Source organism: Dama dama, chromosome 16 (genome assembly GCF_033118175.1).
Source record: "Dama dama isolate Ldn47 chromosome 16, ASM3311817v1, whole genome shotgun sequence".
In the NCBI taxonomy this organism is placed as follows: domain Eukaryota; kingdom Metazoa; phylum Chordata; class Mammalia; order Artiodactyla; family Cervidae; genus Dama; species Dama dama.
In genome coordinates this window covers 2,447,873-2,466,905 of record NC_083696.1, presented here as the reverse complement: position 1 = coordinate 2,466,905, position 19,033 = coordinate 2,447,873, and the positions used below count along the sequence as shown (strand labels likewise).

The following is a 19,033-nucleotide window of genomic DNA, read 5'->3' as shown; positions in this document are numbered from 1 at the left end:
CTTCATCTGGAAAATGGGAGTATTGAGAGTACCTACTGCATGTGATTGGGATGAGTGTTCAATGAGAAAATCTGATGATAAGTCTTAAAAACACCTGGCACATAGTAAGTATCTAATTAATGTTGGCTATTATTATTTCATTGGAAAAGACCCCGATGCTAGGAAAGATTGAAGACAGGAGGTGAAGGGGACAACAGAGGAGGACTTGTTTGGATGGCATCACCAACTCAATGGACTTGAGTTTGAGTAAGCTCCGGGAGTTGGTGATGGACACGGAAGCCTGGTGTGCTGCAGTCATGGGGTCAGGAAGAGTCAGATATGACTGAGCAACTGAACTGAACTGATCATTATTTCATCCTGAAGTCCCATCATACCTAGCTTTTGCAATAATTTAATGGAAGCCATGCATTTAACTGGATACCAGTCACTCTGATAGAGAGTCATACATGACTGAGTGACTTTCATTTTCACTTTCAGGGGAGGGGAAAATAGAGTGTTACTAATCAATGAGAATAATGTTTCAGTTAGTGAAATGAATAAGCTCTAGAGAGCTGCTGTACAGCACTGTACCTCTAGGCAACAACAATGCTTCGTAAGTTTGTGCCCAGTTCTTTCAGGAAAAGCCATGTCTTCTTCTGCTCTCTTGGGATTCTGGAAACTGGGACCAGTGCATATTTTAAGTATGAAACAGTGATTCAAACATGGAAAAGGCTTTATAAGGAATTCTCTGGTACATGAAGAAGCTTGATTCAAAAAGAGATCAAGCCCTGAGACTTTGGAGTGGGAGCACTGACTCCAAGACCCTAGATTAACAGAGAACTAACCCTAAGGAGTATCGAATAGTGAGAACTCACACAAAGGAGACCACTTGAATACCAGACCTGGCATCACCCAACCACCAGTAGCATCCTGTGCAGGACGCCTCATCTAAACAACAAACAAAACAAAAATACAAACTCAAATATCAGCAGACAGAATTATCACCGCACTCAGCCTTGCCCATCAGAGGAAAAACAAGCAAACAAAAACTCAGCACAAATCTCACCCTATACAAAGCTCACACAAACGACTGGGCCCACCTTAGGAGGGCAGAAACCAAATGGAAGAAAGAATTCAACCTTGAACTGGAAAAGGAGACCTCAAACACAACGAGTTTTAAAAAAATAATGAAAAGACAGAGAAATACTACACAAATGAAGGAACAAACTAGAAACACAGAAGTCCAAATGCATGAAGAGGAAATAGGGAAGCTACCTGAAAAAGAATTCAAAATAATGATATTAAAGATGATCAAAAACCTTGAAAACAAAGTGGAGAAAATGCAAGAATCAGTTAACAAAGACCTAGAAGAATTAAAGAATAAACATACAGAGACAAACAACACAGTTACTGAAATTAAAAACTCTCTAGAAGGAATCAATAGCAAAATATCTGAAGCAGAACGAATCAGTGAGCTGGAAGGTAAAATGGTGGAAATAACTTCTGAAGAACAGAATAAAGTAAAAAGAGTGAAAATAACTGAGGATAGTCTCAGAGACTTCTGGGACAATATCAAACACACCAACATGTGAATTATAGGGGTCCCAGAAGAAGAAGAGAAAAAGAAAGGGTATGAGAAAATATTTGAAGAGATTATAGTTCAAAATTTCCCCAACGTGGAAAAGGAAATAGTCAATCAAGTCCAAGAAACACAAAGAGTCCCATAGAGGATAAACCCAAGGAGAAACATATGCCAAGACACATACTAATCAAACTAATAAAGACTAAACACAAAGAAAGAATATTAAAAGCAGCAGGGGAGAAGCAACAAATAGCATACAAGGGAAACCCCATATGCTTAACAGCTGATCTTTCAGCAGAAACTCAGCAGGCCAGAAGGGAAGGCAGGATATATTTAAAGTTCTGAAAGGGGAAAATCTACAGCCAAGATTACTGTACCCAGCAAGGATCTCATTCAAAATTGGTGGAGAAATAAGAAGCTTTTCAGAAAAGCAAAAGTTAAAAGAATTCAGTACCACCAAACCAGCTTTACAAAAATGTTAAAGGGGCTTATATAGTCAAGAAATACAAGAGAAGAAAAAAGATCTACAAAATCAACCCCAAACAATTAAGAAAATATGGTGACCCAAGGACAAAAGAGCAGATAAAACCAAGGAAGCTCTTGGAACGCAGGAATGGAAAAACCAGACCCTTATTGTCCTTCCCTCCCCCATGTTGTAACTATTAATGGAACAGTATAACCTGTCTCTCCTCCTACCACATAGGGAGAAGGTACCTGCTCTACTCTTCCCCCACACATTATACATGCCTCATCCAATCAGCAAATGACACACAAGACTCCTATCCTACTCCTTGTACCCTTGGTATAAAAGTGGACTAAGGACAACTGTTCAACATTGGTTCTCCCTTGAACTGGCCCACTGTTCTAACAGTGTCTCCCACTCTAATAAACTTTATTTCCCTCTCATTCTGTCTCAGGTCTGGAAATTCTTTTCCAACCCATGCCCAGACCATGATAGAAAATGGCAATAGGAACATATATATCAATAATTACTTTAAATGTAAATGGATTAAATGCTCCAATCAAAAGACACAGACTGGTTGAATGGATACAAAAACAAGACCCATATTTATGCTGTCTACAAGAAACCCACTTCAGACCTAAAGACACATACAGACTGAAAGCGAGAGGATGGAAAAATACATTCCATGCAAATAGGCAGCAAAAGAAAGTTGGAGTAGCAATCCTCATATCAGGCAAAATAGACCTTAAAATAAAGAAGATTACAAGAGATAAGGAAGGACACTACGTAATGATCAAGGGATCAATCCAAGAGGAAGACATAACAATTGTAAATATCTATGCACCCAACATAGGAACACCTCAATACATAAGACAAACACTAACAGACATAAAAGGAGAAATTGACAGTAACACAATAATAGTAGGAGACTTTAACACCCTCCTCACACCAATGGACAGATCATCAAAACAGAAAATTAATAAGGAAACACAAGTCTTAAATGATACATTAGATGAGATGGATCTCATTGATATCTTCAGGACATTCCATCCAAATGCAGAAGAATACACCTTCTTCTCAAGTGCACATGGAACATTCTCCAGGATAGACCACAGCTTGGGTCACAAATCATAATTCATATGGAAACACAAAAGACCCCGAATGGCCAAAGCAGTCTTGAGAAAGAAGAATGGAGCTGGAGGAATCAACCTTCCTGACTTCAGATTATATTACAAAGCTACAGTTATCAAGACAGCGTGGTACTGGCACAAAAACAGAAATATAGACCAATGGAACAAAATAGAAAGCCCAGAAATAAACCCATGCACCTATGGGTACCTTATTTTGACAAAGGAGGCATGAATATACAATAGGGCAAAGACAGCCTCTTCCATAAATGGTGCTGGGAAAACTGGACAGCTACATGCAAAAGAATGAAATTAGAACACTTCCTAATATCATACACAAAGATAAACTCAAAATGGATTAAAGACCTAAATGTAAGACAAGAAACTATAAAACTCATAGAGGAAAACATTAGGCAGAACACTCAATGACATAAATGAAAGCAAGATCCTCTATGACCCACCTCCTAGAGTAATGGAAATAAAAACAAAAGTAGACAAGTGGGACCTGATTACACTTAGAAACTTTTGCACAGCAAAGGAAACTATAAATAAGGTGAAGACAACCCTCAGAATGGGAGAAAATAATAGCAAATGAAAAAACTGGCAAAGGATTAATTTCCAAAATGTACAAGCAGCTCGTACAACTCAATACCGGAATAACAAACAACCCAATCAAAAAGTGGGAGAAAGACCTAAACAGACATTTCTCCAAAGAAGACATACAGGTGGCTAACAAACACATGAAAAGATGCTCAACATCGCTTATTATTAGAGAAATGCAAATCAAAAGCACAGTGAGATATTACCTCACACCAGTCAGAATGGCCGTCATCAAAAAGTCTACAAACAATAAATGCTGGAGAGGGTGTGGAGAAAAGGGAACACTGTTGCACTGTTGGTGGGAATGTAAACTGATACAGCCACTATGGAAGATGGTATGGAGATTTCTTTAAAAACTGGGAATAAAACCACATGTGACCCAGCAATCCCACTCCCAGGTGTATACCCTGAGGAAACCAAAATTGAAAAAGCCACATGTATCCCATTGTTCACTGCAGCACTATTTACAATAGCTAGAACATGGAAGCAACCTGGATGTCCATCGACAGATGAATGGATAAAGAAGTTGTGGTACATATACACAATGGAATATTACTCAGCCACAAAAAGGAACACATTTGAGTCAGTTCTGATGAGGTGGATGAACCTAGAACCTATTATACTATATTATACAGAGTGAAGTGAGTCAAAAAGAGAAAGATAAATATCATATTCTAACACATATATACAGAATCTAGAAAAATGGTACTGAAGAATTATCCACAGGGCAGCAATGGAGAAACAGACATAGAAAATAGACTTATGGACATGGGGAGAGGGGAGGAGAGGGTGAGATGTACGGAAAGAGTAACATAGAAACTTACGTTACCATATGCAAAATAGATAGCAATGGGAAATTTCTGCATGGCTTAGGAAACTCAAACAGGAGCTCTGTATCAACCCAGAGGGGTGGGATGTGGCAGGAGATGGGAGGGAGGTTCAAAAAGGGAGGGTATATATGTGTATCCATGGCTAATTCATGTTAAGGTTTGACAGAAAACAACAAAATTCTATAAAGCAATTATCCTTCAATAAAAAAGATAAAAAGAAAAAACAATGCTTTGTACACTTAATTTATTATTAGGGAAAAGTTCATGCTAAATGTTCTCACCACAATAAAATTTTAAAAGTTTAACTTAATTTTAAAAATCGTGCTGTGGGAGCAGTGAGGATTTAGAGGGAGAATCAATGTGGGCCCAGAAAAGGTAGTGTATTATTATAAAAAGCATATTCATGTGAATTGGTTGAAAATAATTACTTACCATCTTGTTGGGAGTCATCTGCATTGGTGAGGACCGTGAGTCCTGCTAAGTAGAACACTTCCGCATTATTCCTGCCACCACCTGTTCCACAGTCATGGTCATTTTTATCTAAAGATTGAAGTATCTGTTCAGAAAGAAAATCATTCCCTCAAAAACAATATTCAGTGGCTATTATGGGAAACAATTGACTTACGGATACTGTTCATTTCAAGTCATTCACTGACTGAACATTAAAATCTAATTCTCCAGTTTTCCCAGCCTTTCTTGATTTCCCTAGTTTTCACCTCATGTGTCTGCAGATACATGCTGTTCAACAGCTAAGCCTTTAGGCATATAACATTGATATGGAAGTTCCTAGAAAATAATTTACACTCTCCTTTCTTAGAGCTTTATGCAATGCATTAACTAATAAGATATCCTCTGAGCAGTTGATTGAATGAACAAATAAATAAATACTGACTACCCCTCATGGTCCTTACCAGCTCTAGTTTATAAATTCTGAATCAGATGACACCCTCTATTTTATTTTATTTTATTTATTTATTTATTTTTTTAGTGGAGTGCAGTTTATTACACCGGCGGGCCCAAGGCAGAGTCTCCTCTTAGCCAAGGACCCCGACCAGCATTTGTGAAAATCTTTTATACCCTATGTGTACACGTCCAAACCCACTACCCCAATTCCCTTGAGACTTACATAAACAAAGGAAGGGTAAATACAACTACAATAACCCCATCATTCACGTGATATGTGTTCAAACAGTCAATAATCAATAAGCCCACAGTTACATTCCAAATAGTTAATAACCGATAAGCCTGTGCTTACATTCTGATAGATCGTGTCCGGAGGCAGGGGTGATTAGTGTCTGTTTTCTCTTCTTCAAGATTCCCCTGCCCAGAGGGGGGGTCTTATCCTTCCATTGTCATTCCCACAGGCGCTAAGCACAGAGTTCAGAGTCCACTGGAGAGGTGGCCACGCACGATCAGCACAGACAGGCCTGAGATGGAGTCCAGGCCCTATGAATTCCTTCTTCATTCCCCCCTCGTGATGCTCTTAGTTTCCATAACGAGCATCATTTATTGAGATATATTGTACCTTAGCCCTCCTGCCACCCACATGAGAGAATGCTATCAACCTCTGGGTTACAAAATTCACGAGGCATTGTAGGAAGCAGGGCCCACAAAGCAGTATGATCAAGATTACTATAACAACAGTTCATTAGACATGGCTTTCACTTGATTTTGCATATCCTCCAAGGCAGCAGATACATCTTCAGACAGGTCAGGGATGTGCACACCATTCGCCAAAGTCCTTCCTTGGGCTGCTGTGAGTAAGTCTAATGCCATCCTATTTTGAATTACTGCCTTCCTCATCTGAATCTGTTCTTCGTTCAAAGCTTGAATGGCTTTAGTACTGTCTAAGAGGGCCTGTTTAATGAAATTAGTTAAGGCCTCTACCTTAACCATGATATCCGTTGTCCCTACAGAGGGTATAAACAAGGCAGCAACATAGTCATACCATTGGAACACAGATCGTGTCCATCTTGCATGCAGATAAGGCAGGTTTACTGGAGGCTGGTGTAGGCTAGGCTTAATTCTGCCATGGGCGAAAGCAAATCCTAATGTGCAACGCCGCACCCAGCCAACTGGTAACCATGGCCATAAGTTAAGCCCACAGAGCCACTGGGTCCCATTGGGGGCTACCCAGCGGATTCCAGGATTATATTTCCAGTCGGAACCGGGCCACTGAGCAGACTGATTGGAGTGATAGGTAACTTCCAAGATTTGTTTACTTTGTTCAGGGGACAAATAACAATTCTTTTGGGTCTAGGGGATGGTCTCCAAATCCAACTTTCGTTCTTTTTGTTCCCAGCAAATAGTAGCAGGGGCAATCAACTGTCCTTTCTCAGGAGTCATCCAGAAATATTCATCCCAGACCTGATAGTATTGCTCAAGGCACCGGGAGGCCTGTCCCCCTTTTGTAAGGGAGCCCTGTTCCTCTTTAATTCTCATATATGAGGTATAAGCCTTTGTTATCTCCATAAGGCTGGTGTTCATGTTAAATGTAACCCTATGTCCCTGGCCCATTGATGGCTTCTTCTAACACCAGAGGGCAAAGAAAGGTTATGGTTGGTGAGAGAGAGGAAAGTTCCTTTCTGTTGTTAAAGTCCCCATAACGGAGTGACAATACCCACCAGGGGAGTCTGTCTATTACTGACAGGGGCATAGCCCCACATACCCAAGTTCAGAATTGCATTGGTGAGGCCGAGTAGCAAGAGTCGTTTACCCAGCTCCATCCTGTAGAGGGCTCATCTGGGACCTAGTTTTCTTCTTCCTCCTCAGAATGATCTTGGTTTCCCGTGGGTCGGTGGGGTCCTTCTGGGTGGTCCACTCAGCGTCCTCCGGATCAGCGTGGTATGCCTTCTTTGCTCTGGTGTGATGGCTCAAGGGACAATACCTGCAACTTTAACTGAGCACTCAGTTCCCCTGCTGCCGTCCACTACCTGCTGACGTGAAAGGTCCGGGCGTTGAGAAGCAGAATCCTTCCAGAGGGGCGAGGCGCCTTCCCCCCTCTAGGATATTCAAGCTACAAAGCCTCGGGGTGGCCTCAAATGAGACCTCTCTCCTCAAAGTGAGGAGTTTCCCGGCCAATGCACCAAATGTTATAGCCACGCTTTCCGGGAAACAAACTCACTCAGAAGGACAATGCAGATAGTGGAGTGCAGTTTATTACACCGGAGGGCCCAAGGCAGTCTCCTCTTAGCCAAGGACCGACACCCTCTATTTTATTGTTCCACTCAGGATAGAGCAGAGCACAGAGGGGATAAGGATACTCAATGACTTATTTTTGATGAGAAGGGTTGATTCCTCATCAAAATTTGTGACCATGACCTGTGGCACCCAAAATAAGTTATTATGGGTTATTAGGGGATAGGAGGGGGGGAAGGGCAGGCGAGTGAAGAGATATTCATGGCTGCAGCTTTCATGGGTAACCATATAGTTTCCCAAACAATGCCCCTATTTTCTGCTCCCCTCTTTATCACTTTTCCAATTAATTAATACACTCAACTCACCAGAACTCTAATATTTTCAGTCATATGACTTCCCTGGAGTGAGCAAGAAATTTTAATTTTATGCATTAGCTTAAAAGGTACTCTCTCCCAAAAGTCAGTAAGGTTATTGCTTATTCCAACGAGTGGCTTAATATACATGATGGTGTCATCAGCCACTGAAAGGAAGATAGTTTAGGATTGGCTGCCCTCGAAAGTTTGTTGCTGAATGTAGATTGAATCATGTTTTAATTTATTCCCAGAGAAAACTGCATTTTAGCATTTCATTGAGGCTATTCCCAAATATGTGTTCATCTGATACAAAATAATTAGTGAGTAATTTAACTGGACAGTTACCCTTTGTATACCTAAAAGGATAACTAAAGGGGTTAACTCTAACCAACCAAGTTCATTTGATTCTACTCTATGCAGAGGTTCTATTCTGGCCCTAAACAACCTAATTGTTGTCTCTTAGTTTTCCATTATCAGTAACATAAGAACCCCACTAGTAAGAGCTTAATGCATTTTAAATATCTTTATTATTGATATGTCTCTGACAGGATTGTTGTGAATACTCAACATGATAATAGGTTTAAAGGTCTTATGATGATATTCAGCATATAGTAAATGTTCAGTACATGTCGGCTGTTGGTGTTGTTATGCTTAAATCTAGCTTAGGAGACAGACATTGACATAATCACATCTTATTTTATTCTTCTCCCATGATTAACCCATAGAACTATGAGAGAACCATAATGGCCATTTGGCCCCAAGTCATGCCAAGCATCAGTTACCATAGCATTTACCCTACTTAACTCTTTCCATATGATTTTTGCTTCTTTCCTGGAAGCCATAAACATCACTTCTCACTGATGACAATGCTACCCATGATTCTGACTGAGTTTCCATAATAAGAGTATATATAGCTTCATCTGGAGAATATATATCTTTATTTGGAGACAGATAGATCTAAAATTAATTGGAAAAGAAAGTATCTTAGTATGAGATTAAACAGTCATTCAAGAGGAACTCCGGCTGGGGAGAGTATCTGTGGCTCACTTGGAGCTGGTCACCAGTTTTCTTCCCTGTTTAGGCAGAGTGAGTCAGACATTAATCCTGCCATCTGCTTTCCTGTGACAAGACAGTAGACCAGTACACAGGCTGTAGGAACCATGTGTTGAGTCACGGAAAGGTTTAAAAGTTGGTAAGATGAACCTGGGAGTTTCCTCTCTGTGCCAAAGTGTACAATCTGCCCTTAGATGAAATCTAAAAGTACACAGCAACAAATGTGCATCAGAGTGGGTCTAATGCTGAGCTAGTAATTACGAAGGAGATGAAACTGAAGAGAATTAATGTTCATCAAGCATCGTCTATGCGTTAGATACATGTCCCTGGACACACTCAATCCTCACAGTTGTGTATGTGGCTTCATTAATCCCACCTAGTAGTTACAGAAATTGAAGCTCACAGATGTAAACTGTCCCGTTAGTTTAAAAGGTACCTCTCTCAGAGTCAATGGCTTATTCCAACAAATGGGTTAGTAAACAAGATGTTATCAGTTACTGAAAGAAAGATAGTTTGGAATTGTTTGTAGTCAAAGGTTTGCTTCTAAACGTGGATTTATCGAGGCAGGAACCTTGATCTTGTTGACTCAAAGCTCATGCCTTTTCCAACATATCATGTTGCCATCCTTGCTAGTATATATTTTGAAAAGCTATGAAAAATGCTTGGAATCCCTATATCTGTCCTTGAGCATAGGACTTAAACTCTTCCCTTTGTAAACACGGTATGTTCTTAAGGAATGTTGGCCAGGCTCAGCAGTCCAATGCTTGGTAATGCTCTGCTTGGCCATAAAACATTGCTGAGGTCACTGACTAGTCTGGGGACTGAATGCAGGCTGTGATCAAACCCTGGGCATGTGCCATGGAAGGAATACCTGTCTAGGAGTCAGAAGATCTTGAAGGAAATCCCAAACCTACTAACTACTTGTGAATATGGCAGGTCACTCAACCTCTCCAGGCTGTTTCACTGTCTGCTAAGCTCAAAAAGGTGTTATGAGACTCTGCGGAGAAGACATTTGTGAATGTGCTCTGTGGACTATAAAGTGTGATGTAAGCTCATCCATTCATTTGCTAAATGTCCACTGGATACTGCTCTGTGCTGGGGCTTCCCTGGGCTCAGCAGTAAAGAATCCACCTGACAGTGCAGGAGAGGAGGTTCAATCCCCGGGTCGGGAAGATCCCCTGGATAAGGAACTAGTGATTCACTCCAGTATTCTTGCCTGGGAAACCCCGTGGGGAGAGGAGCCTGGACGACTGCAGTCCAGAGGGTCACAAAGAGTTGGACACAACTTAGCAACTAAATGACAAAAACAAGTGCTTTGTGTCAGGTAGAGAATCATTTAAAGGAGTATTTGCATAAGCAAAGAAAATGTTGCAAGTAGGGGCCTAGATGCGAGTCAGATATTGAACTTACCACATAACTGTCGTGTGTGATCTTGTCAACATACGGACTTTTAGGGGTAACCGTTACCCTCAGATGTTCTCCCACAAGCAAACTCTTGTAACGGTCTGTCCAGCTAAGTAAAAGGAAACTTCGGCTGCGTGATGAGTAGGCTACTGCTTGATAGTCATTGCTGGCCTGATATTCTTCTGGGAGGTCTGGGTCATCAGTTCTAACCTACAGAAGATAGTGTCAAAAACATGCAAAACCGGATACTTTACTTTGCCTTGCTGATAATGATGATGGTGGTAACAGTGGCGGTGGTGGTAATTGTTAGCGCTTGGCTAGCATTCACTTAGTGCCAGGTCTGGTTCTGTGAAAGCATTTTACGAAAAGGTGAATTAGCATTCCATGGCCTTAATCATGATAAGCTATGTTGTCAAGTAACTACAGAAAGGCTACTGATTTTAAAAAATAATAAAATTATATGTGAATGTCTAGCCTAATTGTGGAAGAGTCCAGTGAAGTAAAATAGAGGAAAGATCCCAGGGGCCTCCCTGATGGCCCAGTGGTTAAGAAATCTGCCTTGCAATGCAGGGGAAGCTGATTTGATCCCTGGCTGGGGAATTAAGATCCTACATGCAGTGGAGCATCTAAGCCTGTGCTGCAACTACTGAGCCCACATGCTCCAGAGTCTGTGCGCCACAGCAGGGGAGCCCATGTGCCCCACACATAGGCTGAAGCCTACATGCGCTGGAGCCCACACGCTGCCCACACCCCACAAGTAGAAAGTCCATCTCCACAACGAAAGAGTCACATGATGCAATGAAGATTCCATGTGCTGCAACTAAGGCCCGACATAGCCAAAATAAATAAATAAAATAAACATTTTTTTAAAAAAAGAGAGAGAGAAAAGATCCTAGACCTAGGGTTGACCTTCTTTCTTAAATGACATGCCAACTTATTGACTCATTTCCTTCTGCCATAGGCTAGTAGGAATTAGGAATTTGAGGAGAGGGTAAATGTTGGTAGGAATGTGGCAGTTGCTGTTAAAAGTTAATAGAAATGTTGGTTGTGGATGGGAATAGTGGCGAATAATCTCACTAGTTCTCAGGAAAGGAACAGGGAGAAGAATCTAGGACAGTTAACATCTGCTCATGATGGCAAAGTACAGGGTAGTAGGGAGCTCATAAATACAAGAGTTACGCTGTGCCAGCTCCTGAACAAGAGACTGGAACCATCTGTGTTTCTCTTGAAGCTGCAAACTTTGGTATTGTTTGCTAGTGAAGGTAATATGACAACTAGTGAACAAAACAAAGAAAACACAGTTCATGCCATCAGAGTAGAGGGAGACTAGGAGACTTGGCTCTTGTGTAGGTTTGGAAGGAGAAATACGCGTTTAGCCAGTCAACATTTTATGTTCCCTAATGTGTGTCAGGAGCTATGCTAGTTGCTGGGGACACAAAGATGAACAAGACAGACACAGCTCTTGCCCTCAAGAAACTTGAAAGCCACGAGACTTTCATGGAGTAAGAATACCTCCCTTGATCAGCAGAGGGTAGTTAGAGAAGGCTCCTTGGAGGATGTGATTTAATAGCTGACCCCCAAATATGTAGGAGTTGGAGAATCAAAGAACTGGGAAGGAGCATCTAAGGTGGGTTAAAAGGCCTCTACTGCAAGAGGCAGTAGAACATTAGGGGGCTGCAAACTGTCCAGGGTAGCTGGGGTTTGAAGTGTTACAGAAAGAGTGGTGACTAATGAGTTTGGAGAGGGGAGCAAGGACAAGGTCAGTTGAGATGAGGTTTGTATCAGAGAAATCACTCCATTCCCTTGCACAGTGAGGACAGTGACTGGGAGGGGGGTGAGGAACTGGCTGGCTGTGGGACCATTCACTAAAACAGGGCAGGGGGAGGAGGTCCAGGTTTGAGTTTGGCAGGTAGGACTCGATTTTGGACAAAGCGATGTTTATGCTTCTTCAAAAGAGCAAGAAAAAGATATGAAGAGGCAGTTCTGTAAGAATCTTGAGTGTTTAGGGTGAGTCTTCAGTATAAGCTATGGGAACGAGGGAGAAAAATGTCATGTAGGAAGAGAGGAGAGTCTAAATAGAACCCTGAGGATCACCCTCATTTAGAGGGCAAGTTAGGGATTACGGCTTCAAAATGGACACTGTAAAGAAGAGAACAAAGAAGAAAAATAAAAAGCAAGGAAATGTGGAGTCACAGGGGCCACACCAGATTATACACAGTTCCCCCCAAAAGAGAACGTAGGTTATTCTTTAGTAGACTTAGCATGTGAATTGTGAATTGAAGGAGAAATGGCAATAGCTGGAAATAATGGATGGGAGAAGACTCTATTTGTATGCTTGTATTCCACTGGCAATTATTACTCTAAATTGTCCAGATTTGAATAGCACTATTTAGCATAAGAAGAAAGAAATTATTTCTAAAATATAAAATTGACAAACTCATATCCTTTATGTGATACTCAGTACATTAAGTTGTATTTCTTGTGTCCGCAAGTCAAAAGTTTCAGAGAAATTCACTAGACTTACATATAAAATTTCCCTCATCTTTCGTGTATACTAGGTACCACACAGACTGAAGGGCTATTAGAAAATGCAACAAATGAGAATTTGGCTCGCGTGAAACTCCAGAGCTGCCACATCAGAGGGAATATTAACCATAAACGAAGCCACTCCATCAATATAATTTGTTGTGCTTTTTCTTGGAACCAGATCCGTCGTCTTCTGAGTTTTATCCACTGTTCTTGCTTTCAGGGTTACTGTAATCCCTCCTACGAAATGGGTGAATGCATCCCTCACCTGGACCTATTGGGCCAAATTCATCTCAGTAGTTAATGTTGAGCTTCTTACAACAGGAAAACCTAGACTATGCCCCAAGCAAGACGTTGGCAGAATTTAGTTCAGTAGTCAAATGTGGTTCTCTTAAGTTGGTACTTTAACCACTCCGGGGATATATAATATGAATTACATTCAATTCAATGTATAGACATTGCTTTTTAATTTTTTTTTTTAAATTTTTTTATTAGTTGGAGGCTAATTACTTCACAGACATTGCTTTTTAAATAAGAACACGACACTGTGCTATGTGTTTATATGTAAGCTGCGTGCCTGTGTGTGTGTACGTGTGTGTGCAGCGCGCGTTCAACCATGCCACTGACTGGGTGAAATCATTACCATGTCTAGACTGCTGTTTTTCATCACAGACTTGGTGATTGGCTTGTACTATTCCTCACCCCCACAGTGAACACCCTCATGGTCTGTTCAACATAATAGATTTTATAATCATCTAACCTTTATGGAATATGGAATCCCAGGTTTCAGGAGGAGAGAAGTAGCAACCAAATCCAGTGTGTAAGGAGACAGGACATATTTGACACCAGTTAGTTTGGTTTATTGGAAGAGTCTACCTAATGGAACAACAGGTTGATCAAGCCGAGAGTTTGACAAGCACAATGTAGTCCATTAATCTGCGCAGGGGCCCACTCTCTTCTTTTCTATTTCTTAATTTGCATAAGGACATGCCATTTGTCAAACCCTTGGTCATTTCATGTGCAATTGTGCATCTAAGTTCAGATTATTGCTATGGTTCATCTGAAAGAATCTGGTCATTCCATGAACCAGTAAAGTGCAGTTTGCATGAGGTTGGTGAGATGCTCATTCATCAATTTCAACTACAGTATCCTGCTGCAGGGGCTTCTCTGGTAGCTCAGCTGGTAAAGAATCCGCCTGCAGTGCAGGAGACCCCGGTTCGATTTCTGGGTTGGGAAGATCCTCTGGAAAAGGGATAGGCTACCCACTCCAGTATTCTTGGGCTTCCCTGGTGGCTCAGCTGGTAAAGAATCTGCCTGCAATGCAGGAGACCTGGGTTCAATCCCTGGGTCAGGAAGATCCTCTGGAGAAGGGATAGGCAACCCACTCCAGTAATCTTGTCTGGAGAATCCCCACGGACAGAGCCTGGTGTGCTGTGGTCCATGATGTTGCTAAGAGTCGAACACAACTGAGTGACTAAGCCTAGCACATCCTGTTCCAGACTATTAATCAGATCATTCATCCCTCCTCCCTCCCTTTTTTTCAAGTAACGGAGCAGAATGTCAATAATCCTGTGAGAAGAGACACTCACTTGTGAAACAGTTGGTTATCATTTCCAAAGCAACATTCAAAAATTTACCAGGTAGTGTGGTAGAAAATATGTGTTACATATTTAATAATATGTAAGCAAACACTCAAATGACTCAGGAATGCTTTCATATGTGAATAATTGTGATATATCATTTGTTTGTTGCAAGCAAAATTGTCTGGTACCAGCATTAGCTGTTTTTTTCAATGACTTAAAAGGCTATCCTTTACATGTGGAAGTAGGGGATCATCACTGCAGAAAGATGTCTTTCAAGAGCATTTCCCCTGCACAGAGCTGATGGATAATAGTTTGGTAGAGCATATCTGGTAACTGTATTTGTCCAACATTCCACCAATAATAAGTTGCAGATTTCTATCTGAACTTTGGAAAAAGAAAGAAATGTGAAAAAAGAATTTATAGATCAGTTTGGAACTCACCTGTACTTTCTTGGACTTCCACAAAAATATTAAGATACTTGTTATTTAAATATTTTAGGCTTTTATATGACAGTTTTTCGATAGCTTCTGATGTGTTAAAAATGCATCGTGCAACTCCATCAATCAACTGTTTTTGAAAAGAGGACAAAAATGTAGAAGATACAGTATTAGAGAATAATTCGCTGCTGCTGCAGCTGCTGCTGCTGCTAAGTCGCTTCAGTCGTGTCCGACTCTGTGCGATCCCATAGATGGCAGCCCACCAGGCTTCCCCGTCCCTGGGATTCTCCAGGCAAGAGTACTGGAGTACTGGGTTGCCATTTCCTTATCCAATGCATGAAAGTGAAAAGTGAAAGTCAAGTCGCTCAGTCGTGTCTGACTCTTTGCGACCCCATGGACTGCAGCCCACCAGGCTCCTCGGTCCATGGGATTTTCCAGGCAAGAGTACTGGAGTGGGTTGCCATTGCTTTCTCTAATTCACTGCTAGGGATTAACAAATAGGCTTTCATCAGCCTGCAAAATCTTCACTTGACATGACATTATAGTTACAGCTAGTGGTAATACAAAGCATAAGCTTGTATTATATGTTCTATATAATATTATATGTATTATTATATAATGTATTATATAATAATACATATAATATTATATTATATGTATCATATGTTCTATAGCATACATATTTTTTAAAGTTATTTATTTTTAACTGAAGGATAATTGCTTTACAACATTGCTTTGGTTTCTGCCATACATCAACATCCATGGCGTATATTTTTAACTGATTAATATTTGGGTCATTTCTTTTAAGCTTGAAGCCTCCAGTCATGGAGAAATAACCCTGGGTGGGGCTGAAAATCTCTGATCCAAAACCTCGTCTCATCCTGTTCAGAAACTGAGGCTATAATTTGCAGTCTCTATCTGATGGAAGCTCATCTCAGGTCCAGGATACCATGTCTACAAAGGCAGAAAACTGCCTCTGGGAGTAGGTTTTTGCAAACTCAAGCCTCAAAATGGAAGACAAACATCACTGCAAATTTTCTAGTTTCTAGTTTCTAGAACTTCTCAAAGTCCCAAGTATTAGTGGTTTTGTTATGTTCTGTTTGGTGTTGTGAACTCTTGGGGGTGAAAGCTCATTTTTAATCTCTACATTATGATGAACTGGCCCCCAGTTCTCCATTTCTATGAAGGTAACTTGATTTCTTCCTTACCTTTGTTTTCTGTGTTGCTTCAAGCACCATTTCTTTTCTGCTGTCATTTAAATTTTCTCTTATCCCAAAAGAAACAGAAACTTTAGCTTCAGTTACATTCTTATTGTAAGAATACCTGTTTTAAAAGAATACAATTATCCCCTTTTTTGATAAAGCAATTATTGTAATGAGATATAGATGTATTTTTATTCCTATGACAAATGAGGAAATTGAATCGCAGAGGTATAAAAAAGCTTACTCAAACTTCCCACAGTTTTTAGGTTCATGGCAAGTTAGTGGAGAAATGAACTAGAACCCAGGTCTCCTATTTGTGAGAGGCCACACTTTTCCACACACCATCGCAGGTGTGTCTCCCAAGTGATACTTTTAGCAAAAGGGGCGACACCACATCTTCCTAACGTGTACTGGAGCTGTTGTTTTTATTTTAGCCTCATATTTTTCCTTTGAGTCAAAGAAAAACATTAACTTTCCTTATTTAAATATTAAACAGGCAAGCCAGTGTTCCCATAAACTTATCTGCCAAGTGTGATTTCTGGGCCTATTCGATCAATTCCATAGCCACTTTTCTTAATTAAGTTATATGATCAATTAACATTAACAAATAAGAAGTGAATACTTTCATATCATATTTTTAATACCTAAACAGTTATAGTCACCTAAACAGCCACCATGATATTTCAATCTTTAGGATTCTTTGCTTGTAAGACTGTTAAACAACAGTAAGACTGGAATCAGCCAATGCCCTTCAGGCAAATCTCCTTGAACCCACTTCCCACAACCATGGCAGATACTATTTTCTAGGCAAGAGTACTGAAGTGGGTTGCCATTTCCTTCTCCAGAGGATCTTCCCATCCCGGGGATCGAATCTGGGTCTCCTGCATTGCAGGCAGATACTTTACCATCTGAGCCACCAGGGAATCCCCCGTAATTGTCCAAACACATGATCAATTTTTAGGACTGGTAGGAGGGAGCACTGGCTTGGGATTCAGAGGGGGCATTCTGCATTCTCATTCTCAAGTGGACAAAGCTGCTATGAGAACCTGGATCAGCCTCCCTGTTTCCCCGGGGTCTGATTCTTCTTACCTGGGCTCATCTTTAGATGAGGAGTTCAGACTAGGTCCTCCTTAAGGGAGTCAAAGAACCATGAATCTTGCAGGAACATTACATAATCCTACCTTCCTATAGAACTTGACCTTTGCAGAACGGTGATAAGAACGTAAGGCCCAGAGAGCTCAGTGACTGAACTGAGGTGAGCCAGGCCGTGAATCCCAGGTCTGTGGCTCCGACTCCCAGTCCCTCTCTGTCCCCACTCCTCAGTGCCCTTTCTTTATCTCTTAACGAGTCCTTCGTCAACAAAGTTATTGAGAGTGGTTTTGTAAAAACATACATTGGAAATCTCAATAATTTATGAGAAATTACCACGATTTTTAATCTCAGAGTATGCAGTTCCTGTTGTTGTAAAGTCCTCCTTGTATTTAGCTTTAATTGTCCATAAACCATACCTGTGAAAGCGACACATTTAAAATTTTAGATATCATCAAATAATATATCTGTAATGCAACCCAGTGATGTAGCTAACATTCATATAGACACTGGTATGTGCTTTACATGTGTTAACACATTGAATCCTCACCAAAATACTAGAGAATAGCTTATATTATTATCTCCACTTTATTATCAGAAAAACGAGGCCCAGAGAGGTAAAATAGCTTGCCCAGGAACACACAGTTAAAAGGTGGCAGAGCTGGGATTTAAACTTGGTCATTCCGGTTCCAAAGCTCTTGGCCACAACTCCATGCTTAGATGATTCTGACAGCAGTTTCAGACTTATGCACCATGTAATTAATATACCATATTTGAAAAATGTTTTAAAATCATAAACAAAAAGTTCATTTTAAGAAAAGTTGTACATATACTGAAATTTAGGTTATTAATTCATTTTCTAGTATACTATATTACATATTAAGCTAGAAAATATTTTTCACTTAGTGGCATTGATTACACAGTTAATGAAGCAATCTTAAAGTTTAATCATATTAATATATATACTATATAGTATACTAGAAAATCAAGGCATCATTTCTAGGACTTTTTAATCTGGTTAAACTTATCAAAATAATATAACTGTATAGCTTTGGAAATTTTACAATTTAAGGCCAGTGTTTGAGTGGCAGCATTATATTATAGAAGGAAAGAGTAAGGATGAATCTGGTCATTGGTGAAATCTGGGTTTCCATTTCAGCTCCACCTTAAAGGCTGTGTGGTTGAATAAGCTTATACATTTCTCTGAGCCTAAATTTCCTTATACTGAAAAAAGGAATGATATAGGACTTAGCAAAGTGCTTGGCACATAACAGGAGATCCATAAATGTCACTTCCCTTACTGCTTTGAAGTGTTACATTTTCAAGGCATTATGCAATATAAAAGCCTCAAATCACGTCTCAGAATATCATCCAAGTTCTAAGAATAAATGTCAGAGAAAATTCCAAAGCATCTATGTAATATTAAACACTGCTAGCAGACATCTTCCATTTGCACATCTTTTCCTCTTTTGTATTTCATGCTCAACATTTTAGGGGCACGATCTATCTGCCACAGTGTCTGGTGCCTGGACTTTGCTGCGGAAGAGGCTCACTAAATTGAATAAACAGACCAGCATGGTGCTTATAGCTGGCAGTTATTGTATCAGTACCCGCCCCCATCTCAATGCAGAAGGGTCCCAGCAGGTGCCACCTTCCATTCGGTAGGA

At 40.5% G+C, this 19,033-nt stretch overlaps 1 protein-coding gene across 1 annotated transcript in view; it reads right to left on the bottom strand.

The window, feature by feature from the left end:
* Positions 1–19,033, bottom strand: part of LOC133071009 (complement C5-like) — a 46,340-nt gene that overhangs the window by 2,508 nt on the left and 24,799 nt on the right. Inside the window, 11 exon segments of the mRNA XM_061163227.1 lie at positions 5,014–5,137; positions 8,877–9,029; positions 9,074–9,089; positions 9,134–9,317; positions 10,526–10,739; positions 13,144–13,329; positions 13,816–13,931; positions 15,079–15,205; positions 16,284–16,400; positions 17,024–17,041; positions 17,638–17,785. Coding sequence (XP_061019210.1) covers positions 5,014–5,137; positions 8,877–9,029; positions 9,074–9,089; positions 9,134–9,317; positions 10,526–10,739; positions 13,144–13,329; positions 13,816–13,931; positions 15,079–15,205; positions 16,284–16,400; positions 17,024–17,041; positions 17,638–17,785 — 1,403 coding nt within the window.